The 24,254-nt window shown below is 53.2% G+C and overlaps 6 protein-coding genes across 6 annotated transcripts; 3 read left to right on the top strand and 3 right to left on the bottom strand.

The window, feature by feature from the left end:
• Nucleotides 1-181: 181 nt before the first annotated feature.
• ALTATR162_LOCUS943 (uncharacterized protein) lies at nucleotides 182-4,194 on the top strand (the record flags this gene model as incomplete). Its single annotated transcript, XM_043308538.1, has 3 exons — nucleotides 182-811; nucleotides 871-3,938; nucleotides 3,993-4,194. 3 exons carry the CDS (start codon nucleotides 182-184, stop codon nucleotides 4,192-4,194), a joined length of 3,900 nt encoding a protein of 1,299 aa, XP_043164473.1.
• A 478-nt stretch (nucleotides 4,195-4,672) lies between these two features.
• On the bottom strand, nucleotides 4,673-6,734 carry ALTATR162_LOCUS944 (uncharacterized protein; the record flags this gene model as incomplete). Its single annotated transcript, XM_043308539.1, has 4 exons — nucleotides 4,673-5,475; nucleotides 5,524-6,144; nucleotides 6,192-6,522; nucleotides 6,645-6,734. 4 exons carry the CDS (start codon nucleotides 6,732-6,734, stop codon nucleotides 4,673-4,675), a joined length of 1,845 nt encoding a protein of 614 aa, XP_043164474.1.
• Nucleotides 6,735-7,752: 1,018 nt separating this feature from the next.
• Nucleotides 7,753-10,423, bottom strand: ALTATR162_LOCUS945 (uncharacterized protein; the record flags this gene model as incomplete). Its single annotated transcript, XM_043308540.1, has 5 exons — nucleotides 7,753-7,857; nucleotides 7,907-8,241; nucleotides 8,294-8,393; nucleotides 8,440-9,702; nucleotides 9,761-10,423. The coding sequence occupies 5 exons, from the start codon at nucleotides 10,421-10,423 to the stop codon at nucleotides 7,753-7,755; spliced, it is 2,466 nt and encodes an 821-aa protein (XP_043164475.1).
• Nucleotides 10,424-14,854: 4,431 nt separating this feature from the next.
• ALTATR162_LOCUS946 (uncharacterized protein) lies at nucleotides 14,855-19,440 on the bottom strand (the record flags this gene model as incomplete). The annotated part of the gene is made up of 2 exons (XM_043308541.1): nucleotides 14,855-15,379; nucleotides 15,430-19,440. 2 exons carry the CDS (start codon nucleotides 19,438-19,440, stop codon nucleotides 14,855-14,857), a joined length of 4,536 nt encoding a protein of 1,511 aa, XP_043164476.1.
• Nucleotides 19,441-20,941: 1,501 nt separating this feature from the next.
• Nucleotides 20,942-22,687, top strand: ALTATR162_LOCUS947 (uncharacterized protein; the record flags this gene model as incomplete). Its single annotated transcript, XM_043308542.1, has 1 exon — nucleotides 20,942-22,687. The coding sequence occupies one exon, from the start codon at nucleotides 20,942-20,944 to the stop codon at nucleotides 22,685-22,687; it is 1,746 nt and encodes a 581-aa protein (XP_043164477.1).
• A 522-nt stretch (nucleotides 22,688-23,209) lies between these two features.
• On the top strand, nucleotides 23,210-23,940 carry ALTATR162_LOCUS948 (uncharacterized protein; the record flags this gene model as incomplete). The annotated part of the gene is made up of 3 exons (XM_043308543.1): nucleotides 23,210-23,325; nucleotides 23,450-23,576; nucleotides 23,782-23,940. The coding sequence occupies 3 exons, from the start codon at nucleotides 23,210-23,212 to the stop codon at nucleotides 23,938-23,940; spliced, it is 402 nt and encodes a 133-aa protein (XP_043164478.1).
• Between the last annotated feature and the right edge of the window lie 314 nt (nucleotides 23,941-24,254).

Genomic DNA, 24,254 nt, shown 5'->3' on the forward strand with positions numbered 1-24,254 from the left:
ATCTCTACCCTCTTTCTACCCTGGCCTTCTCAACCACCCGCTGACCCTCACCTCGCAGAACAGGACTGCATCTCTCACCGATATTTCCCACGACATCAAGCTGGCTCCAAGCTTCTAAGCTTCACCACCCACCGTCCACGCGAACGCCCTTTGGTTATCTCGAAACGGTTTATACTCAACCATGGCATCTGAAGCAGTCGCTAGCTCTGCCACCGAGGGTCTGACCCCGGCGCAGAAGCTTATGCAGGAACATGCCGACCACCATGTCACTGTCGAGGACGTGCCCGACGAGGAGGACCTCACCCATCCTCCTGCCTCCGCCAAGCCTGATGCCGATGCCGCTGCTCCTCTCAGCGAGAAGGCTGCTGGCAAGCAAAAGGCCGAAGACGCTCCTGCCGCCCCGAAGAAGCCCGCGCTCAACACTCAGTCCGAGGAGGCCTTCCCGGCTCTCGGCCCCGTCAAGCCTCGAGCTCAGGCTTCTGTTGCGCCTACCTGGGGCAAGAAGCCTGCCTCTGTCACCTCCAACGGCGCCAATGGCACTGCAAATGGCTCTGCCCAGTCTATTCCCACCCGTGGCCCCGCCCTCCCGTCCATGAACATCCCCGGCAAGCACACGGAGCGCATTTCTCTCGCTGCCAACCAGGTCGCTCCTCGTGGTGAGCTGAAGAAGCCCATCAATGAGATTGTCCGCGATATCAACAGGCGCTCCAAGGCCAAGCTTGACTACAAGCAGGGTCAGGGAGCACTCATCTTCGAGGCCACCGGTCCCGTTGAAGCGGTCAGGCAAGCTCTCAAGGAAGTCGCCAACGAAGTCGGCTCAAAGGCAAGTCAGCTGCCAACTCATCTAAACACAAAGCTAACCCTCGCCAGCAATCCGTCGATGTCCCCGTCCCCGCCTCTGTTCGCGCCCACATCATTGGTCGTCAAGGTTCCAAGATCCAGGAAATCAGCAAGCGCACCGGCGCCCGCATCCAGGTCCCCAAGGCCGAGCCGGGCGAGGATGAGGATACCGTTGTCAATGTCCACATTGAGGGTAACGCCTTGACTGCTGAGATGGCTCGTCGTGAGATTGATGCTATTGTCAACGAGCGCACCTCGACTGTGAACCTCCGTCTCAAGGACATTCCTGCCGAGTTCTATCCTTTCCTCGCTGGTCCCAACAATGTCCATACCGACAGGCTTGTCCAGGGTCGTGATGTCAACATTCAGATCCCTCAGTACCACACCTGGCAATCTCAGGCACCTCCCCAGGCGACTCGTGGTCAACCCGCCCAGTTCGCTCCCCAGGCGAACTTCCCCATCCAAGTCTCTGGTGACCGCGCCGCCGCACAGCAGATCCAGGCTGAGCTTGAACGTCGTGCTCAGCAACTCCGCCAACAACTGGCTATTGAGCAACGATCCATCGAGCGCGGCCGACACCAATTCATTGTTGGTGACCGGGGTAACTCTATTCATGATTTCCTCGAGGAGACTGGTTGCAGCATTGTCCTGCCTCCAAGCTCCGACGACAGCGAGACCGTCTACATTGTCGGTCCGCTCAACAAGATTGAGCAGGGTATCAACAAGCTTGAAGACCTTGCTGCTAGCATGACCATGGCTACTGCGGATGCTGCTCGTGAACACAAGGGTCCCAACTCACAAGCACACGCCCACAACCTCACGCGCTACTTGCGCCAACGGAAGGCTCTGGCTGACCTTGAGCGCATGCACGAGGCTAGCATCGTCGTTCCTACAGACCGTGATGCCCCAACCGGATGGGAGATCTACGCTCGCGATGGAAAGAACAGCATGAAGGCCCGTGGCGACATCATGAGCGTCTTTCAGTCGCACCCGCCTAGCCGTTTTGCGACCATGGACGTTGATCCTTTCTACCACCAGTTCTTGCGACAGCAGAACGCACCCAAGGTCCGACAGGACCATGGTGTTCACATTGTCTTCCCTGACGAGACCGAGCAATCACCAGAGTTGATTCTCGTCTACGAGGGTCAGACCCCATACGACGAGTACGCTATTCCTCGTGGCCGACCCTCCCCAGCTGAGGTCAAGGCATACCAGCAAGGTCTGCAAGATGCGCAGCGCTTCATCCTTGGTCTGACCAAGAACCAACCACAAATCGATACTCGTGGTCTGGAATCTAACCCCAAGTTCCACCGCAAGATTGAGCAGTTCGTCAATGAGCAGCAGCAGGGCCTCAACCCTGACCAAGTTCCCGTCCAGGCCCTGTTTGGCCAGCGACGACCGGAGCCCCACAGCCGCTCAAACAACAGCTTTGCCATTCGCGGACCATCAAACGCTGTTGATGAACTCAACGCCAAGATTCTCGCTTTCATCGAGCAAGCTGAGAAGGATGAGCTTGAGCGCAACCACGTAACTACCTTTGATTACCCCCAGAAGTATGCCAGCCACCTCGTTGGCAAGGGTGGAGAGAACATCCAGCGTTTGCGCCAGAAGTACGACGTTGATGTTCAAATCAACGACGGAAAGGTTGAGCTGAAGGGACCTTCAGCCAAGGCTCAGCAATGCAAGAAGGACATCCTTGACATGGCGAAGAAGCTCGAAGACGAGGCTACCCATGTCTTGAAGGTTGCGCCTCAGTTCCACCGTGACCTGATCGGTGCCGGCGGCAAGCAAGTCGAGCGTCTGCAAGACCGCTATGGTGTACGCATCAACTTTCCTCGACGCGCACAACACGATGACGAGGCGGGAGATGCATCATCACAGAAGAACGTTCGTTCTGGTCAGAACCAAGACGAAGTCATTGTTCGAGGTCCCAGGAAGGGTGCAGATGAAGCCCGCGACGAGGTGCTTAGTCTGCTCCAGTACATCAAGGACAACTCTTTCAGCGACACCGTCTCGGTCGCTCAGAGCAACATCCCTCGTCTGATCGGATCAGGCGGTCGCGAGATGGAGAACCTCCGCCTCGAGACTGGCTGCCAGATTGACGTTCCTGGTGCACGCGATGGTGCTGACCCATCCGGCCGCGCAGAGATCAAGCTCAAGGGCACCAAGAAGGCGGTTGAGGCAGCCAAGAAGGTCCTACAAGAGCGTGCCCGCGAGTTTGACGATACCATCGTTGAGACTCTGGAGGTTGACAGGAAGCACCACAGGAACCTCATTGGTGGCAGTGGTGCCAACATCCGCTCCATCGTTACCTCGGCTGGCGGGCCGGACAACTCTCGCGACTTGGCTCGCATGGTGCGTTTCCCTCGTGCAGAGTCTGACGAGTCGGCTATTCGTGTTGAAGGACCCAAGAGCGTAGTGGAGAAGATCGTTGCCGCTCTGAAGGCGCAGGTCTCCTCGCTAGAGAACCAGACTACTGAGACCCTCGAAGTTTCTCCTGACAAGCACCGTCTACTTATTGGTCGTGGTGGCGAGACACGTCGCTCCCTCGAGTCGCAGCTCGGCATCCAGCTCGACATCCCTAAGCAGACCACTACCGGTGCTGCTCGTAGTCAGGTGAAGATTACTGGTGAGCCTGCTGCCGTTGAGAAGGCCAAGGAGCACATCCTCGAGCTTGTCAAGGGCCAGGAAGGCGAGACCATCCAGGTTCCCCGTCACCTTCACCACACCATCTCGGATAACGGCCAGTTCTTCCGTCAACTACGCAACCAACACAAGGTTACCGTTGACCACGGCGGTGAACAAGTCCCCGCGAAGCCTGCCCAAACCGAGGCTGGACGGTCCAGGAAGGGCGCCAACGGTGCTCTTCCTTTGATCACCGACGATGCGACCACTGGTGCTGATGAGCACTCATGGGAGATTGTCGACAACAACGCTCCGGAGGAGGGTGCTGATCTCTCCGCCACCATCCCCTGGATCCTGCGCGGACCTACTGAAAACCTTCCCAAGGCCCGTCAAAGGCTCGAGGAGGCTATCAAGGCTGCATCCAAGCCTTCCTCTACTGGCTACCTCATTCTGCCCGACCCAAGAAGCTACAGGTAAGCTACACCATTTAATGAATGCATCGCTGCAGTGATACTGACATGTTCCAGGCTTGTTGTCGGGCCCGGCGGTGCCACAATTAACGATCTCCGCAAGAAGACCGGCACAAAGATCCAAGTGCCCCGCGACCAAGCCAAGGATGAGGCGATTGAGATTGTCGGTACCAAGGATGGCTGCGAGGAGGCACGCCAGATGATCCTCGATATCGTTTCCAGGGGTGGTAACGGCGGCGGTCGTAGGGAGCGCGCTTAGGCGGTTTTTCAAGACTCTTGAATCTTTAGGGATGTGATGAATGATACCTACTATCTAAAAGCTTGGGGGCATATTTCGGGGTTTAAATGATCTTGTGGGCGCAGGATGTTCAATTCAGCATGGGAAGGAGCATCTATGACTTCATCTTGGTCAAACCTAAAAATTGGGATATTGCTATAGCTGTTGGAACAAATACAGAGATGTAAAGTTGAATGATTGAGTCTCGAGATTATGTGATGCGTCTCCCAATGAAACAAGCTTATTTAGACTGCGCACTCGAACAATGATGCTTGTTGTGCACTACAAACGTCTGCACGACTATGATATATAGTGGGTGTGAAGATGCTAAGAATTGTGAAAGGGTGAAAGTTGTTACAAATTGGTAGTATTCTGATCTTTGCAAACCAGGTATTACGCTACACTGCAACTACGACAACTACATGGTATATCATCCTCCAATCTTGCTCCAAGGCCGATTCTACCGGTAGAAACCAGATGCATCATCTCCACCCACAGGTGGCGCGCTCGGTGCCTGTCCTCCGGGACGATATGGCAGATATCCTTGAGCAGGCGGCGCAGGGCTAGAGGTAGCGCCAGGTGGAGCAGGTGGTGCATAGCTGGGCTGCGATGGCGGATATCCATAGCCTTGTTGGGGTGGCTGTTGCGAATACGGCTCTGATAGAGGCTGTTGCTCTTGCTGGACTTGTTGTGGAGGCGGGGAGGACAATTGCTCGTACGGGCTCTGCTGTCCTTGGGGTGGTCCTTGTGGAGCACCTTGCTGTTGGGGGTAACCGCTCTGTTCATAGCCCTGAGGTGGCTGGCTGGGAGCGTGGAAAGATTGGCGGTTGTCCACAGGTGAGTCGTATTGACTAGTCGCTAGCTCCTGGGGTGCGTAGCTTTGTGGTCGCCCTCCTACTGGTACTCTTCCTGGAGGTAGCGTGTAAGAGTCTGACGGCGGCCCCGGCTTTGGAGTCTGCTGTGTCCGCTGTTCGCCTGGAGGAACCATGAAGAACGCAGGACTTGAGCCTACGGGTGGTACTTGAGAAGGAGGGCCATGTTGCTGGGGAGCTCCGCCATAGCCGAAACGATTCGGGTCTTGTTGTGGCGTGGAGGACACAGGTGGGTATCCTTGGTAGTTTGAGGGGGGCGGTGCATTGTAGGCACCATATCCAGGACGGCCGCCGTATGCAGGTTGTTGGGGTTGAGACATGGACGCCTCCAACATGGATTCATAGTCTCGGCGAGCCTTGATGAACTTCTCGTTCAGCTGCGTAAAGTCATCTACTTATGTTAGCCTTTTGATCGTAACTACTCGCACGTTGAACCTACCCTTCTTCTGCGAGTACTTTCCAATGAGCTCAATTAACTTCGGTCTGATGGCCAGCGTTGAGTGGTAGAGCTCTGTAATCTCTTCGTTGTCTCGCGCATCACCGCCACCTGGCTGTGAGCTAGTGCTCAGCAGTGCCAGCAGCTTTTCCACATTCCTTATTTGTGCGAACACCTCAGCCTCATTCTGCGCTTCCCTCTCAAGTTCCTCACGCGTCGGGTCTTGCAGCTTCTCCACGTAGTTAAGTGGGAAGATACCTGTCTGCCCGCGTAGCGAACCCTTCCACCAATCCTTGTATACCGATTCGAGCACCGCGATGATGTCGCCCTTACGGAACTGCAGTTCGCCGGGCTCTGATGGCTGGAAGTCGAAAAGGGCTCGTACGCGTGAGACGGTCGCCGCAGTTGTGCCTGACGGTAGGGGTTGCGAAGGCTGTTCGGGCTGAGCATTCGAAGTAGATCCACCTTGCTGAGGCGTGTTGGACTTGGCAGCCGTTGGCGCTGCACCTTTGGACTCTCGTATGGACATCGCGAGCGCCATTTGTAGCTCCTCCTCCTCCTTTTGGCGGTCAACGTCGGATATTTGTGTTTTCTGTGGTTTGGAAGGCGCTCGAAGGTTAGGATCTAAGGCTAGTCAGTACTGCATGCAGCGCCGCCACGTTTCGACATACTTTGTGACTTCAGCTTCATGTAGGCACCAGACATGATTCCCAGGTCCGGATCGCGAGCAAACATGTCGGACCATTCGGCCATGCGCTCCAGTATCTTAGCCTTGACTTGCTGATGTGTATTGCGGTCGTTGGCAAGCCTCAACAGCGCTTCCGTAAAGCTTCGCGAGGCAAGCTCCTTATGCATTTGAATCCCGCAGTTCTGGCTGAGAGCGTTGGCAAGCTCGAGGGTATATAGTTGTACGTTCGCATTTCGGTGTGCTAGCCGCCTAATCATGGCAGCGACTGCGTCTTTGGCGCCCGTGTCAGAAGATCCAACCTTGTCGCATACATCCTGTGTAGTAAGTTAGCGAAGGTCATGTAGGTTTGAACCTAGAGGAACGTGGCCGTGGGCTGGACAACTGTCGCGACATGTGTCCAACTCGCCGCCCAACGCCTCGCGAATGCGGACCGTACCAGTATGTATTCCCAGTTCTCGCTCGTAAGATTTTCGTCTGTCGCTTTTACGACAACATCGTCGAAGATGTTTGATTGTGCGCGGAACATGACGTCTGCCTGCTTCCAAGTGCGTTGGGGGGAGCTTTCCGAGGGCGCGGGTGCCTCAAGGTTGATACGCGAATAGAAGAGAGTGTATCAAGTTGAAAGCGCAAAGTTAGCAGATGACTCGGAAGTGCACCTAGCTTTATACTAAGAGAGTGCGGTGTTTTGGGAAAGGGACTTGTTATAGGTAAGAGTGAAAGTCCAAGTTGAACTCGGTGTCGTATGCAACGGCTTGGGAGCTCCGCCCTGACTTGCGCCGCCCTCAATCAGTTTAGCGGGGTTGTGACGGATGACGAACACTGTGGCGGCCCAATCAACGCAGACAAGAACCGCGTCGGCTGCTCAGCCACAGTGCTCAGGTCACCATGTCCACCGAGTAGCATACGCCAACGCTCATCGCAATACAATCTTCACTGATCAACACCGAGTAAAGGCAGTTACAGAGGAAGCGTATTTGTATTTGACTTTTCTGTATGCCGAGAATGCCACCATCGGACAAGTTTGGAAATCCTCCAAAGCGTATAGACACTAAAATTGGCACATGATATATAGAAGACAGTCGTGTGTGTGAAGGATCCGCGTCCTTCTATAACCCAACAAAACTGCCAGATTACAAGACAGGGATATATGCGAACATCGACACTCGAACCCTTTGGAAACAACATGAATGATATGCTCGTTGGTGTGAGCTGTTGAACAAGATAGGACGCGCTTGCTAATTCGCTCGACAATGCTCGTTGTGTAGAACAGCAGTATGAGGCTTCGACCTTTGCATACTGACTGTCGAGCTCGTGGTGCTGCCGCGACACGGCCATGAGAGGCTAGTCGCTTCGAGAATCGCCACTGGGGTTGGATGTGCGTTTCTGTGAGTTGCACCATGCTGTCTCCTTATAGTTCCATCGTCTTGCCATACCAATCAGCAAACGAATTCGTACTCGTGTGGGACGAATCGTGGCCGTTGGTCTGCGCATTGCCCGTACCTAAGTTCCGGTGTTAAGAGACATTTATAACGAAATAAGAAACTTCACAGACCACCCTTCTTCCGTCTCTCTTCTGCTCTTGCTTTCCTCGCTGATTGCACCAGTGGCGCTAATGTGCCTAGTGGTTCAGCCGTCTGGATGAAGGGGTGCTGCATCCTATTAGTGGTTGTTAAAAATGGACTGCTAGAATGGACTTACCACCAGAAGATCGTGAGCACTAGCTCGCTTGTCGGGGTCGACCTTCAGCGAGAAGCCCAAGAAATCCCTGAACACAGGCGACAAGGCGTGCTCCTCCTTGATCGTCGGTGTTCCGTTGGTGGCGATAAGCCAGAGTGCTCGCAACGGGCTCTCGTTCAGATAAGGCGGCTCTCCCTCAATCATCTCAATGGACATGATACCCAATGACCAGATATCCACCTTTCGGCCGTACTCCTTGCGAGTCACAACCTCGGGAGCCATCCAGTAAGGGGTACCCACCATGGTTGTGCGCTTGTTGTGGCTCTCGTTGATTTGCGCACAGAAACCGAAATCGGCTGTACAATGCGTTAGATTTGACATGGCATGATAAATTTAGGGTTGACATACTTAGCTTGATGTTGCCTTCTTGCGAAAGCAGAATGTTATCCGACTTGATGTCTCGGTGAATAACGCCCTTGGAGTGCAGATGTTGCAAACCGTGCAGTGTCTGCAATAATTAGTAGACTTCTTTCAACTGGGAAGTGCAAACTCACTTCTCTGCACACAGCAGCTATTTGCCCTTCCGACATGATGTTGAAAGTGACGACATCTGTCAAACTTCCGCCCTCCATGTACTCCATGACTACCCAGAGATCGCCTCTCAGCAAAAAGCTGTCCATGAAGTTTACAATGTTCTTGTGTTTGCTGTCTTTCATGACGAGAATTTCGTTGATAATCAGGTCCTTCTTGGGCTGCTGCTCGAGGTTCATCTGCTTGATGGCCACGCATTTGTTGGTGCTATTCTCGTAGGCCATGAAAACGCCACCAGAAGCACCCTGACCGATTTTGCTAAGGTTGCGATATCTCTCCCTAGGGTCCGCATTGGTACAAATGGCATTGAGTTTGGCCACAATATCAGGCCCCTGGCTCTGTCGAGGCCTTTGGCGTGGGCGAGGCGCTGGACCAACACGAGCTTGTTGCGATGGTAATGGGATGTTCTGGGGGTCCGATTGCTGTGCGAAGACCTGTTGAGGCGTTGGTTGCGATTGCGCAGGGATTACAGGTGGTGCGTAGTTTGGTTGCGGAGCCCTTTGGCTAACGCTCCTCCCCAAGGGAGCCTTCGGCTGCACCGTGGTCGCCATGGCCATGGCCTGTTGCTGCTGCTGCTGGTATTGCTGGGCGGGAGATATCGGGGTAGAACTGGCAGGGGAATCAAAACGCGGCGGTGTTCCTCCCGTGGTATTCGATCGGGTACGGGATGCCGACGAGGTACCATTGGGGCTTCCCGAGGGAGATGGATGGGCATAAGCGGGTTGGGGGTAGTCGTTCTCCTGGCGAGGGATCTGTTGCTGCGTGATTATCGGACTTGGAGCCGCTGGAGCAGGTCTAGTTGGCATGGTGGCCGCAGAACCAGCAGCAGCACCCGGAGGCCTGGGTGCTGGGCGATTGGGCACCATAGCTGCAACATTGACTGGAGGCGAGTTGACAACGGGCGAGGTCATACTACGAGGAATTGGAGGGGGCGCGCGCGGGTTTTCGAAGCTAGACTGGTCGTTCCGTGGGAATCGCGGGCTCTGTGGAGGACTGAGGGGGGGCTGTGCGGAGCCATAGTTTGCGTTCTGGGTGACATTGGCCTGGTACGCGTATCCCTGAGGCTGCGTAGGGCCCATTTTGTCCCAGATGGCGTCGTCCTCGGTCTTCTCAGCGTTGTCCTTGTAGAAGTTGACGACGTCCATGACGGCCTGGGGGTGCTGCTTCTGTTCCTCCTGGGTGATGCCATTCTGCTGGAGCATGCGCTGCCATTCTTTGGGAAGGCCCTGGATACAATTAGCACTGGAACGCAGTCGAACGTAGTCCATGAGGAATGCCACCCACCGTGTACTCGCCCGTGTGGTTGTCGATGCTAACGTGGGTAACGTGCATGGGGTTGGTGGGCGTCGAGATGGTTGGGCGGCGCGGCGAGCCCAGCATGCTGCTCATGAAGTTGGAAAAGGTACCCTTCTTCTTTGCGCCGCCCGAGAGGCGCTTCTTCGCAGCATCGCCGCTGCCGTCGCTGTAGCGGTTCGTCTTGTTGGCGTGGGTAGATGGCGGAGTCGTGGTGGTGTCCATCTTGGACGTGAAGGAGCGAGACTGGCGCAGGTATCTCGCTGGCTGTTCGCTATGCGTGTGCTGTGGGCCGGCTGGCCTTCGTGCAGGGCCGCGGTTGGAGGAGGCGTTCAGGGCTTCCTCAACGACGCCCAGATTGAAGGTTGGACCTACCGAGGCGGGCGGAAGTTGCGCGGCCTGCGGAAGCTGCGACCTGGGATAATCTACATAGGCGTGATGGTTTTGCGATTCGTGGACGGGCTTCAGCGAAGGACTGCGAGACAAGCCACCAGGCGTGGTGGCAGGCGAGAGCGACGATGCTGTGCCAAGGCTGCTGGGTTGGAAATAGGAAGCCGCCGACGGGGCTCTCTTCAAGGTGGATGATGACTTGTTCAGGTAAGCGATTGGAGGATGGCGCTCTCTTTTGGTCAATCTCTTAGACGAAGACTCCATATTGCTGGCATGCACAGCTTGGGGGCTGCTGATGTCCAATGGTGCCAACGTCACACCTCAGGCGTGCGCAACCGGGAAGTACACCTGAACCAGCAAATACACCTAACCGGCACGCCTAGCCAGAATGGGAGAGGGAGAGAGTGGGCGCTGTAGGATGATGTGGAGAGTGAGAGACGGATGGAAACATGTACAGAAGTCGAAGCACTGATGGGACCCGGTGGACGTCTGGCGGATAAGTCCTAGCTAGCCCTGCGAGACTCTTGCACCTGGCCAATTTCCACACCAGGCTATATCTCCACTGCCATCCCCCAAAATGTGTTTCAAAAAGACGTCCTTGCGCCGCCAACGTCTACAGGCCGCCGACTCATGCACCGCGCGCGTTTGACATCCACCAATCCAGAAAGGTGTAGCGATTTGCAGTAGCTCCAACGTCTCTCACTCAATGCTGTGTGCCATGTTGCTACAATGGAAGTTGACATGTCTAATTCCACATTTCCCGCGCCCGTCTCAGCAGTACTGTCAGTCCCCGGCAGGCACTGCTGACCGTCTACTCGGTTATTCACGCGTTATACGTCCACCATTGTGGCTGCAATGCTATCGCTCCTTCCTGGTCCGCTCGTACCTTCCTTGGTCGCTCGCGCTTTCCTTTACGGCTCTCCCCGCCACATTTCACATGCCCACCGATGCCCCATCAACACAGATCGCGTTGACTGGGCAATGCGCGGCCGTTCCCTCAGCACCGTGGAAACATACTGCAGGGCAGACGCGCTGCATATCATCGGGTAATGCCATGTTAATCCTGAGCCCTAGCTTCCCAAACGCTGTCTCCAAAGAAACGACTAGTCGCCGGTCAGCCTCCTCCAACCCCCACTTGGCGCTGCCTGTCCCAGCTGTTGCAACATCTCTTGCCGCAGAGCACAGCGTCACGATAGACTCAACCTTTGCCCTCATGAAACACGCCATGCACGTATATTCTCACACATGCAAGTCATCGTTGCACAAGATCGAAGTTGCCAGCCCAAAGCACCAGAGACGGCAGCAAGTCAGGCGCGTCCACAAGTACCTAATCTCAAGAACATCAACGTTCGGAGCAAGGGAGCACGGCATCACTCAACAACTTCCAACAAGCTCGTCTAAAACCTACAAAACCAATGTTGCACGAACAACTCATACAACTCCCTAGCAGTCTACGAGTAATGGCCATGCAAAGCACAAGCCTCGCAAAACAAGCATACCCTTCTACGCGCGGCAACGGTCCATCTCCCGTCATTGACGCACCTTACCCGCGCACCGACAACGCTCTTTTTCGACCACCGTCTTGGGATCTGATCTGCGCTTCCGAAAAATCCTGCGCAAGACAGGCAGCGGAGATTGAACAGTAACACAGATGTCAATCTCTGTCAGCTTTTCTCTCTCGAGTTTGGACCAGTCTTTGGAGAGAATATGAGACAGCCATCTCGAGAACCATGGCGATCATCGTCAGACATGCACCTGGTCCTAGCCTTTTTTGCTTCTTCGACGTCACGGCTAGAGCGTCCGGATCCCGGCATACTTCCATACTTGCATATTTTTAGTCTTCTTAGATTGGGCAGGTTGAGCTAGAGACCACGCGATTGTGGAGTTGGAGCCATGCAATGACGCGATTGCTGTTGGTAAGTTACAGCGACATTATACTAACGTGCTCTCTACAACTGCGAATAGTGCTAAACTCGTGCTTGCTGATCCGTGCCCGTGTGTTACTTTTTCCAAGGAGCATGAAGTTGATTACGCCACATAAAGCAGATTTGCACATTTTCCAAATACGGTAGCAGCATGTCTCTGCCTGCACGTTCGGAATGGAAAGCTTGTCTACTTACAGACTTCTCAACCCATAAAGACTGCGCTCCTTATATCAACTTACCATAATAGTACATACGATGGTGCCTTTGTATGTATTCACGGTTTGTGCCTACCAGGGCTGTAGTAAACGCTTGACCCCCCTCCCCTCCCCTTTATCTCGTGTGGTTATTGCAAGGCTACATATGCATGGATTCATGTCATTACAGAAACCCCTCGTCCGCATACCACTATACAAAAGCTCGATTACCCTAGACTTTTGACTATAGAGAGGGACACATCGTTACAATAGCTGAGTCGACCGCGCTTCGTTCATCTGCATGTGCAACAGTAGAGACACAAGACATGTGTTCTCTCTGGTAATTCTTTTACTGGAAACGATGATACGTAACTATCAAAACAACCTCTATCAAAGATACAAGTCTTCGTTTTCTTATGAAACGAAAAGAAGAGCTCGGTGTAACTCGCTTGTGGAGTATGTTACATCTAACTCTGATTGTAGTCCAGTTCCAGATCAACTACAGCTAGATGGTCTCGAGTGCTGTTACGCGCGGATTAGAACATTGCAAGCCCTGGGGCCTCCTGGAGTGATCGAGAAGTTGAAGTTGAAGGAACAAGCTATCTGGCTACGTCCCCCATCTGCATCCAAAAGATATTTGGTGCGGATATTGAAGTGCTGGTTCGTTATGTAATCGTGGACAGCACAGACGTATCCTGTACCAAGGTCGTCACTGACACGCTCCGCTTCGATAAGTTCGGTTGAGAAACAATGTTTAAAGTTGTGGTTCGATGTGGCGTTGAGTCAAGTCAACATATTCGCATGGAGTCGTTTCCTTTACTCGACCCTGTTTATAGCAGCAATTAGTCGACAAGCCCCTTTCAAATTGGTCGGTATTCTTTTGAGATTACCGCACTGGCTGGAACCTCCTGCCATGCCAGGACCCTCCTATATTCTTTTTCTCCAATCATATTTCGGGAAAAACGCATGGAAAGAGGCGTGGAGCCACGAATTGCCAGTCTCAACCCTTCATCCTCAAGATCGATATCGCGGAGACATTCTAGATGAATAAGTCAGCGTTCGGCATATCAAACACCTCCAGGGTTATCTTACCAGAGGCAAAAGGGTTGAGTCAGTGAGCTCTTGGTGTAAAGGCAGTAGAGGGACCTTTCGATATCACAAATCCGCTCAGCCCTGTCATCTGTGGGTCAGCAGTCATCCAACAACCTCGGGATTGGCGATATTCGTTATCATCCTGGCCTAAGAAAGATGTCAAAGCTGCTCCAGCCGGTCCCGTGCCGATAATCAGGATATCTCTTTGGACCTAGGAACCCATACCGACTGATAGGATGAAAAGGGGGATTTGAGAAGGGAGTGGAAACATACGGATGACTATAGCCAGAGAAAAGGTGTCTTACGCAATGTTTGACGCTACACACTTAAGCGGTAATGCATCATATATATGACGTTGTCTTTGAGTTTGAATATACTTTACTTTACTGAAATATGTCGAACCTAAACATTGCCTCCCTTCTCGCGTCTTCACGTCTTCACGACTTCAGCGTGCCGAGCTCGCCTGGTATGAACTAAGCGTAAATTCCATCGCACGGGTGAGCTAACCGTGAGATATAGCGATACAGAAGGACAATTTTTCGCTGGTAGTAATGCCCGTACAATCTACCGACTCTCGCTCTCGCTCTCGCTCCTGCAACTAAAGGCTTGGAAAAACACTGCCACGTCGGATTACCACCCTTGTTCGGTCTTAGCTAGGCGCTTGTTTGATCCATCTTAACCTATCGGCCTCTTCCCGTCTCTGAAAATGTCTGAGCGCCCTAAACTGACAGTTGACTTACTCCGCACTTCAAAAGAGCTTTCGGCTTCTAGCTCTGCGCGCTTGCTAACTATCATTTACGACAAAGCCGCGACGGCTGGACCCACGAGGATGACAAGGACGACAAGGAGGATGACAATCTCGTGTGAAGTATGGCGTAACGTAGTAACCACTTTACGTTAACTACTTACATTTAATGTGAGAGGCATGGATAGTCAGATATTGTCGTATGTTGTTGTATGCTTCGATTGGGCTCGTATCTATCCTACTACTACCATCCTCCATCTTCTTCTCTCCTCGGACACGGCAATAGCCTGCGTCATAGGAAGTCCCATCCAACGAAGGAACACCCAACACAGGTGGGTGCCACGACAAAAAAAATCCTCCTGTGCATCGTCGTCTATCATTTAAACGTCACAGACTCTAGGTTTATATTGCACCCGGATAAAAGCATATGCTCCAAACCCCTTCAATGCTCGCAGGACTTGTTCCACCTATGCCGCCACACGGTGAAAAGCAGTAGAAATATATGTATAGAGCGGAAAGGCATGCGCCAACCAGCAGGACCTGGAATACTGTCACAAGATCGTGGAGGCGCTTAAAGAAAAGAATACTGTGGCATCGTTCGACGGAGGTGTGCATAGCCAGGCCACGGAGACGGTCGGCAGGTGCTGCATGCATCTAAGGCAGTGATGCGAGGCCAGAGCGGCGGTAGGCGACAGTAGAATAGTAACACGCATAATCAAATGCATGTGCTGCAGCAGCTTCAAGCCGGGGGTTGTTCGGCGCTGTCGTCCGGTGGCTCAATCTTTCCCTCTTCCTGATTGTGCAAGAGTCGTTCCTGTTCTTCAGGGACATCGCCCTGTTCCTTCTCTTCCCCGGCCATCGGATCTTCCGACCTCATAATCGCTTCATCCACCTCTTCTGAAGGGTTGGGCATTGGTGCTTCGCCTGATGGTTTGGTATCAGCCTCATCAGCGCTGTGCTTGCCACTGTGGAACCAACCACCCTTCTCCCACGCTCCTGGTTGGTAGAGACAGTCGTGCCGAATGTCCGTGTCAACGATGGCAGCGATGAGTTTGTTAAGTCGGTCGAAAGAGATTGGCTTCAAGATCCATGCGTCAAACCCGGCGTCGATGTATTGTTGGCGATCGCGCTCGATCAGGGAAGCAGAGACAGCGATAATTGGGACACGTCCGCAAAGGGCAGCGCGGGCAGAGTATATATCGTGGTGTAGTTTCTCAAATGATCTTATCATCTTGGTTGAGGTAAGTCCGTCGACGATTGGCATCTTCACAGGGATTAGTACAGACAATAGATTGTGGAGCACACTGTACTGACCTGCATATCCATCAAGACAACATCAATGCCTTTTGGATTATCGCAGTACGCAGACGAGCATTCCTCGCCGTTGACGGTAAGATGAACTTCGTGCCCAAGCTTTTCCAATCGCTTTTTGACTATTCGACTATTCACTGGATCATCCTCGGCAACAAGTACACGCATGTGATCCGCAGTCAGATTTTCCGGTTCTGCAGAAGGCTCTACGGGCGTATCGCCCTGTACTTCCCCTAGTACGCTTCCAGGCTTTGGCCGGGGATCTATCGGATTGTCACCCCCTTCATCAGGTACCTTCAATGCTGTGATCGGAACACCAGAGCCGCCAACGCTTTCTTCACCAGGGTGATTGGACTGCATGCTTCTCTTATGCGGAGGAACAACAGATTGACTGCTGATGTGCTCGAGGCTTCTGGACCTCATGCGGGAGGCGTCAGGCTCAAGGCTGTTGCGCTTCGTCAGAGCCGGTCGCATAGAACGTGCTCCTGGACTAGCATCGCCTCTGCCGATCATATGTGGCTCTTGAATAGCATCAATGAGCCTGTCCACATCGCTCCTCTGGCTGGAGCCACTCTTGAAACTACGTAGACTTGTTTTACTCATCAAACTCTCCGCACTTGACCTCCGTAATACCACGTTACTCGAAGTATCTTTCTGCCCGCTGTCGGAAGTGTGCCGTGATAGACTCGGTGCGATCAGAGTTCGCTCACCGTTCTCAGGGCCAGGTAACATGCTCGAGAGGATACTGTCGGGTTGGGGTGTGATGCTGCCAGCTGGCGAGGCCCCTGCTGTTGATACAGCTTCTACTTCGGCGTCTGGAAGGTCGAATGGAAACTGTATGACGAATCTTGTGCCTTTACCCTCCTCTGATCGCAATCTTAATTGCCCATTCATGTTCCTGATAATGCGTGCAACGACAGCTAAACCAAGACCCAATGTTGACTTCTTGCTTTGTTCTGCAATTTGCTTCTTGTCCGGTACAAGAGCGTCTTCTAGCATCGAAGTGGGCTCGGACTGAACTTGTTCCAGGTCATAGAAGAGTTGATCGAGCTTCTTCTGGCTCATGCCAACACCCGTATCAGACACTGCAACTTCAACCTCGACATGGTCTCTGCTCGGTTTTGCTGCGACATATACCTCAACCTTGACGCTTCCTTGGGTAGTTTTCTGGATGGCATTTGCGGTGATATTGGATATGGCTTGGCGGACTCGGCGTTGGTCTCCGATGCAGAGAGTAGGTAGGCCCGGGTGTTCGATAACTTCGTAGGCAATCTTCTTCCGCTTGGCGTCGTTCCGGAACATATTCGTTGCCTCTTTTATCGTCTCCTTGAAATCGAACGACTCGCCCTTGATGAGTGGTCCGCCCTCTTCCGTCTTTGTCAAGTCGAGCAGATCGTTGATCACGTAGATGAGTGATTTGGACGCCGAGTGCGATCTCGAAAGGTTCTCTCGCGTTTCCGTGTCTAGAGCGCCCTCTAATGCTATCTCGAGGTAGTTGATGATTGCATTCAGCGGTGTACGTACTTCGTGTGCCGAGTTCGCCAACAACAGTCGGGTCAGTTGGCTGCTCTGAAGGGCGGCTTCTTTCTGTCTCCAGACTTCTATAAACTTTCCGTAAACTAGGCATAGTACTGAGGCGGTCTCGATCTCTTCTTCTGTCCATTCGCGGCACTTTCCAACAACAGTCTCGGACCATGTCTTGAAACTCTTCCGGGGTTCTAGATAGCCCTCGGTGCCTTCTTTTATGAATTTCTCATATGGGTTGCCGGCCCATTTCACCTCCTTCAGTTGACCCTTCCTGAAGAAAACAATAAAGTCCTCGCCATCTACCGACAAGGGAACGATGAGCATGCCTGCTATGATATGGAAACCAGGCGGGTATCGTAGATCTGGAAAATCCGAGATGATATCTATGGAAGTCATGACCGATTGAATTCTCCGCATCCTGAGGTACTCCAACATAGCTAAAGCTTCTTGTGAGTTTTCCAGAACACCGAGAATCTTTGTCTCATCGCGGATCGACAACAAACCAAAGTCGGCGTCGAAAAGTTTCAAGAGGTCATCAGAAGAAGCGATGATGTATCCGGAAGGATTATGTTGCGTCGGCACGGTGTTGATGAGCTTCCTAGCCTGTAGTCTTGAGGCATACGATAACCTTTCGATATTTCGTGACGCTGCATCGCCGACCATGCGACACATCTTGCGAATAGGGAACGACACTCGCATACCGCGTGGCCCGTACGAATGACAGGCAATGAGACCCCACAACTCATTGAAGGCGTTGATGGAGATGGACATTGAGGATCTTACGGCCATGTTCGCAAGGTACTTGAGATGGATGGGAGACATTGCGCGAAGATACGAGTGAGTGAGATCGAGAGGGCTCTCCAAATCCTCAGCGGTACGACAGACAAGTCTTGCGGTTGTTAGGTCGCGGTCGTAGAGCATACGTACCTTGTTGAGTTTGTATAGCTCGCGAGCCTGCTTCGGGATATCAGAGGCAGGGAAGTTCAATCCCTTGTAGAGATCTTTGGTCGCTCGAGGGTCAACAAGTTCAGTAACGACACGGCCGTTGAAGGTTTGGTCGAATTGGTATATCATAACCCGATGGAAGCCAGTCAACTCCTTGACTACACCCACAAGAACCTTTAAAAACTTTTCCAGTGATGGCGCCGCGGCCAGTTGTTCTTGCACCTGTGACATAATGTTGAAGACCTCCATCGCAGCAGCCTCGCCCTTCCGTTTCCGAGCACTGCGGAGGACCCGCAGGGGTTTGCTCTTGATTTCTGTGCTCTCGATTAATTCCTCAGCCGTGGGCTGGCTGGATAACGTATCTTCCGGCAGCTCTGGCGTAATTTCGTTGGAGGGAACCAGGGGGTATAGTGAATCTTCTTCAAGCTCGAACTCGCAGATAACAAGCCCAGGGTTGGACTCGGTCATGTGGATTGCACACCATAGCTTGCGCGTTCGGTTGTAGCCTGCTACTTTGATGGACATGGTGAAGACTTCGGGCCCGTTGGACGTGACATCGGAATCTTCATCTTTGATAAAGTCGATGTGGTCCAGGAGATTGTCTGCTTGCTCTTCGGAGAGGATGTCTGTAAAGCTCTCTAGAGCGAAGAGTTCCTTTGGTGTGCGCCCAAGAATGCGCTTAGAGTTCTCACTTACAACGCGCACAAGCAGACTCCCTTCGGCGTCGTCTTGCAATGCCAGCAATAGACCGAAGCCTTGCACAGCGCCCGGGAGATGGATGGGCTCGTCCTCACAGCGCTGCAGGGTATCACCCTCACGGCCTGTTATGACCATGTGTCCCCCCTCGGTTGTGACATGCTTGAAGCGGTGTGTGACCAGGCCACCCATATCCAGGCTGCTGATGCCGCTTCTAGCAGAAGTGCCTCCAATTGACGGTGCGCGATCGGCCTTGGAACCTGGGGATTGACTGCCGTTAGGCGCGCTCCCGCCTGACTTTGTTGAGGCCAGGTCGTTGAACAGCTGTGGGGGCAAAATGGGGGCAGCTATTCTCGAACCGTCACCTCTTTGGGATGCTTTGAAGGACGAACGCTGAGTGTCGGAGGCCGAATCAGGCTTGTTCCCTCCATGGCGCACACCCCAGTTGCGTTGCGAGGCATGTGATGATTGTGAGGTGGTGGAGCCCTGCGAGGCTCTACGAGAGTCGCTTGTGAAGCGCGGATCGTTGGTTCGTGAATATGGATGGAAGTAGTCGCCCTGCGAATGACCACCCTTGGGGGTGGGGGTAGGGTCAACGCTGATGGCGCTCCGTATGGGGAAGACTCGATCGGCAGCGGAGGGGCTCAAGGCGCTCGAGGCTGCTTCGTTACTGGGACCCCCAGCCGCAGCGTTGAAGGATGGCAATGAGGCGAAACCGGTCGCCTTTGCGCCAGCATTGGGGGTGCAAGGCTCTTCCGGCACAGGCGACACAGTAGAGAAGTTGAAGCGGCCATCGTCCTGTACGGGAGGACCAGCGTTGGGGGTCTGCTTGGGTGATTGAGACATGGAGCTCGGAGTCGTCGATAACGCGTGAACGCCGCTGTCAAGATTAGAAGGCTACGATGGCCTGGCTACGGTCACTAGAATAGAGGCACCCGCACACGGTCGGCATGTGCCTTCAGGCGTCCATGGGCGTCTGACGGTCGAGAACGTGAGGTGTAGATAATTTGAAGTGCTCGCTCATCAGCACGCAAAGTGACTTGGCGTTATGCAGGGACCGGGAAACAGGTGGCGATAGCGCGGACAATCCCTAATAGGAGTCTCGTTCTTTTTGCCAGAGGTGGGTGTGGGGCGGGTCTAACAGCCTCATGAAGTTGGCAGATGTGCTGCTGCTGTGGGAGATGTTCAGGACTGGCGTGAGGAGGGGCGAATTCTAGATTGTCGAACAGCAGTCAAGTGCGAGGCATCTAGAACGGATGGAAAGTGACAGAAGAAGAGAAGACAACCCGCAACGACCAGGCTTTCTCCTTAGCTGCACTGGTGCAGACAGAACAGCAGGTGGCGCGTCACCGTCTAGTTGATGAGATGGATGACTGCCATCGAGGGCCCGACAGACAGTTGAATCGCTTGATGCGCCTCCATATGTCGATCGTGGAGGATTTTGGTATAGTACCTCTTCGATCGACGATTATGCCGTAGTGGGAATAGTGGAAGTCGCCCCCTGGGCAGCAAACGAAAGACCTTGCGTGACCAAGGGCATGGATATCTCGACAAAATTCCATGCCATCATGGGCGGCCTGACCCACTCATGTCGCGGCGCGGCGGCAAGCGGGAATGAATCAAGACGAGATGGAGGTTACGTCATCCGTGAGATACGCCCAGAAGTGGCTGAGCGCCGAACCTGTGTGTTTCAGCAGACGCGGGAGGATGATCATCTGCTCTTGTTTATTGTTGGAGGTTGTCCAGCACCACGATATGCGTTGACTGGTGACATGCTCCCGAGGTCGTCTTCCGGCAGCCCTCACAACACACCAGCAACCACACACACAGACATCAGCCATGACACCTGTCAGAGCACCGGACACTCGCTCATGAGGCATTACGGTACGGCTGTCTTCGCCGTCCCGCGGAACATCGCCAGCCCTTCCCCAGAATGTTTTGACGACCTCGGAGTCCCGACTCCGAGTGTATTCACGTGACATGCTCGACCAATAGCGTGGCGCTAACCTTTGCTGTTTCACCACAAAAGATTGACGCCAAGCCTCTGATGAGTAGATCATGGACGAAGCAGTCGATGCATTAACCACGGAGTTGCTTCATGTTTGACGCGTACATATGACATTGGCGGCCCTTTTTCCTATGGCCCGATGCATCCCTCATGCTTTCGCTTCCTTCGCTTCCCCAGTCCTCGGTACCCTTTGTTTCTGAGACGTTCTGCAAGGATGCCTGGCAGCTCCATCGATAAGATAGAGTGGGGCAGCGGCCAATAGCGGTCTAACACCGCATTGAATGTTCACTGCGAAGTGCTCGCCACAAGCCTCCAACACCGCACTACACGTCCTCATCAATGTCCTCGCAAACACCCGCGCGTACGCTCAACGTCCTCGTCGCCCTCACTGACCCTTCCGCCTTCCGCTTCGGCTGCTCCATCGCTGCACGTCTGCATCGCCTCGAGCATGTTTCTCTAAAGGTCATCGCATGCAAGGACTTCCCGACCACGACGCATACGACTATCCCGCCCCAGCTCGAGCCCGTCTGGCACACGTATGACCCCGAGAATGACACGACGCCCGAGTGGCAACATGTCGATTACCAAGAGGCGAACGTCGCAGGGTACTGCTCATGGGCCGACTTGCTGGTGCTGGCACCGCTCGATGCCGAGAACCTTGCCCGCATGCTCCAAGGGTTCACAACGAACCTGCATCTGAAGATACTGCGCAGCTGGAATGTGTCGAAGAAAATAATGCTCATACCGGGAATGTCCACGTTGATGTGGGAGAACCCCATGTCGAGGAAGCAGATCAGCAAGATCCGCCGGAAGTGGAACTGGATTCGCGTCCTCCCTCCATTCTTATGGTCTTTCGACCATTCCGGGCGAAAGTACCACCCGTGGGTAGAAGGACATAAGGCTTTCAATGAATCTATACAAACACAGATCGATTTAATGGCGGTTGGTGATCGCACTATCGCACTACCTATTGCCCACCTCCCCACACTGACTCCTACAAGAAGCAAGGGCCCTCGTCTTCCTCCTGAGCTCTGGTCTATCATCCTGGAATTCACCAAGGATTGGGAATTAGCAACTACCCTGAACGTACATACAAATCTGCCCGTACCGAAAGAGTGGCGACAGGCGGCTAGTGACGAAGGGCCCAAGACACAGATGCAAAAGATAGAATGGGCGCTTCTTACCTATTCATACTCTGAAATCAAGGCCCTGTTCGACGCTGAGAACCCTACGCGTATATCCCGCGTATGCATCGAACTGATTATGCGCTTTGCCATGGTACCTGTTCTTGCGTATCTGGAAAAGTTCCACAAGGATCTCTTCTGGAGCACATTTGGACATACCTTCCTTCCTCACAAGGCTTCAGTGTTTGGCAAGACAGAGATTCTCGAGTACTGGAGAACGTCGCCTACTTTCCTCACCAAGGAGTACTCTACGGAAGCCATTGACAACGCGAGCCGTACCAACTGCGTGCAAGCTCTCGACTGGTGGTATAACTCTGGTCTCTCACTCAAATATACAGAGGCCGCACTTGAGCAAGCAAGCTCCCAGGGTCACATTCACGTTCTCAAATGGTGGAAAGAGCATAGCCGCCATAGAACTGCCCCTTCGGTTCCTTCCTCACCAGTCGATGAACAAGCTCCTAACAAGCCGCATCGAGATGACTTGCCTCTCAAAGTGGGCAAGTCCATAACCTACGCAACCCAATCAGGATGCTTGCCTGCAATTCACTTTTGGGTCGAATCTGGTATTCCTTTTTCGCATGAAGACACAATTGCCAAAATTGCTTCAACCCACGGTCACACACACATTCTAGACTATTGGCGGAAACTTCGCGGCGAAAAGATTCTCTTCGACAACCAGGTTCTCGTGGGGCCAACCAAGATGGGCCATGCCGATGTTCTCGAGTGGTGGAAGCGCAGCGGCTTGAAGGTGGAATACAAAACATGCGATATTGAAGAGGCGCTTGAAGATGGCGTGGAAGGAGCACGTGGAGATGCTGTAAGGAGGTGGTGGGCACTGAATGGATTGAATCTTGGGGTTGGCACGAGCGAGTGGATGAGGGTGAAGGTCTTGGGTTCGTGATAGTGGGTTCAGGAAGGTGTGAGCACGTGTAGACGGCTTGAGCACCATAGCATTTTAGCACAGCATTTTAGCACGGTATTTCAGCACAGCAAGCGATTTCTCCAATCACATGACACGAATTCTATCACTACCAGCGGAATTGGATACTCAAATTGAAAAGACTGCCCCGCGGTGTTCTCGCAGCCCCACCATCAACACGAGACAGGGTCTTCTTACCCGTTCCGGCGGAGCTCGGGAACGTCGGTGAGTGAGGCGCCACCCAGCCAATCGGTGTATCGCAATTTGACTGAGAACACAACCTTCTTATACGCCTAATACGCCTAAACTACGAGCTAGAGCTAATTCCGCTACGACCACAACTTCTTATCCGCTGTTTCTTTTGACCTGACACCTAACCTCTACCGCCCCACGACTCTTGTGCCTTCCTTTCAGCGTCTTGTACTTGCCTCGGCTCACGCAGCATACGAGCATCTCGAATTTCATACTTTGGAACACGTTTCGCATTTCCTACACAACTCCAAAATGGCCGACAAAGAATTCACCTACTCCGACGTCTCGGAGCACAACACCAAGAAGGACCTATACATTGTTGTCCACGACAAGGTCTACAACGCATCAAGCTTTGTAGATGAGCACCCGTACGTTGTTGCCTCGCACACCGCGCAATGCACCTCGGCATTTGCATTCCCGTTTTCGCAAAAAAGCCCCGCCTCCGCCTTTACCACACGAACACTACAAGAACAAGCGCTAACTCATCTACAGAGGTGGTGAAGAGGTTCTGCTCGACGTCGGAGGCCAGGACTCCACAGAGGCTTTCGAGGATGTCGGTCACTCAGACGAAGCCCGCGAGATCCTCGACGGTCTGCTTGTCGGAAACCTAAAGCGTCAGGTACGAATTCCTCTACTATATCCTTTCCATACTTCCCCTAGATACGCAGTTCTACCCGAGGCATCTCTCTGGCGCCTGGGACTTCCGTTGAACATCGGCCGAGGGGAAAGGGATTACCTCGGAACAATTCCGCAGTCTATGGGCCGGAGATGCACCGTTGGGTACTATACTTTACAGAGACCATTTTTACTGATGAGTGATACAGGAGGGTGACCCAAAGCCCAAGAGCTACGCAGCACCCGGATCGACCGCTACTACTACCGACGGCGCTTCGACCGGCGTTGGCCTTTACGCTATCATCCTTCTTGGTGGTGCCCTTGCATTCGCTGCCTACACCATGATGAACAAGCAGTCTTCTGAGTAAGATAGTCACGGAAGGGAAGAATAACAGCACAAGAAAAACTATCGACCAGGAGTTCGATCTTGAGTCGAGGAACGAGAAATCCCGCCTGGACAAGACAACGGGACTGGCATATATAGAGGCGGTATCATGTCAACTTGACACATGTTGGAGTATATTCAAACGGCGTAGGCTATGTTTGCGGCGTTATGCCGTCGCGAACGAGCAATTGGAATAGATCGATTTTAACTTTCTCTACTCGAGGTTCAATACATGATCTGACATTCCCGAATTCGTCTAATCAAAGTGTGGAAGCAATAACACAACCTAGTACCCGA

This window comes from Alternaria atra (assembly GCF_907166805.1).
Source record: "Alternaria atra isolate CS162 genome assembly, contig: 21, whole genome shotgun sequence".
Taxonomy (NCBI): Eukaryota; Fungi; Ascomycota; class Dothideomycetes; order Pleosporales; family Pleosporaceae; genus Alternaria; species Alternaria atra.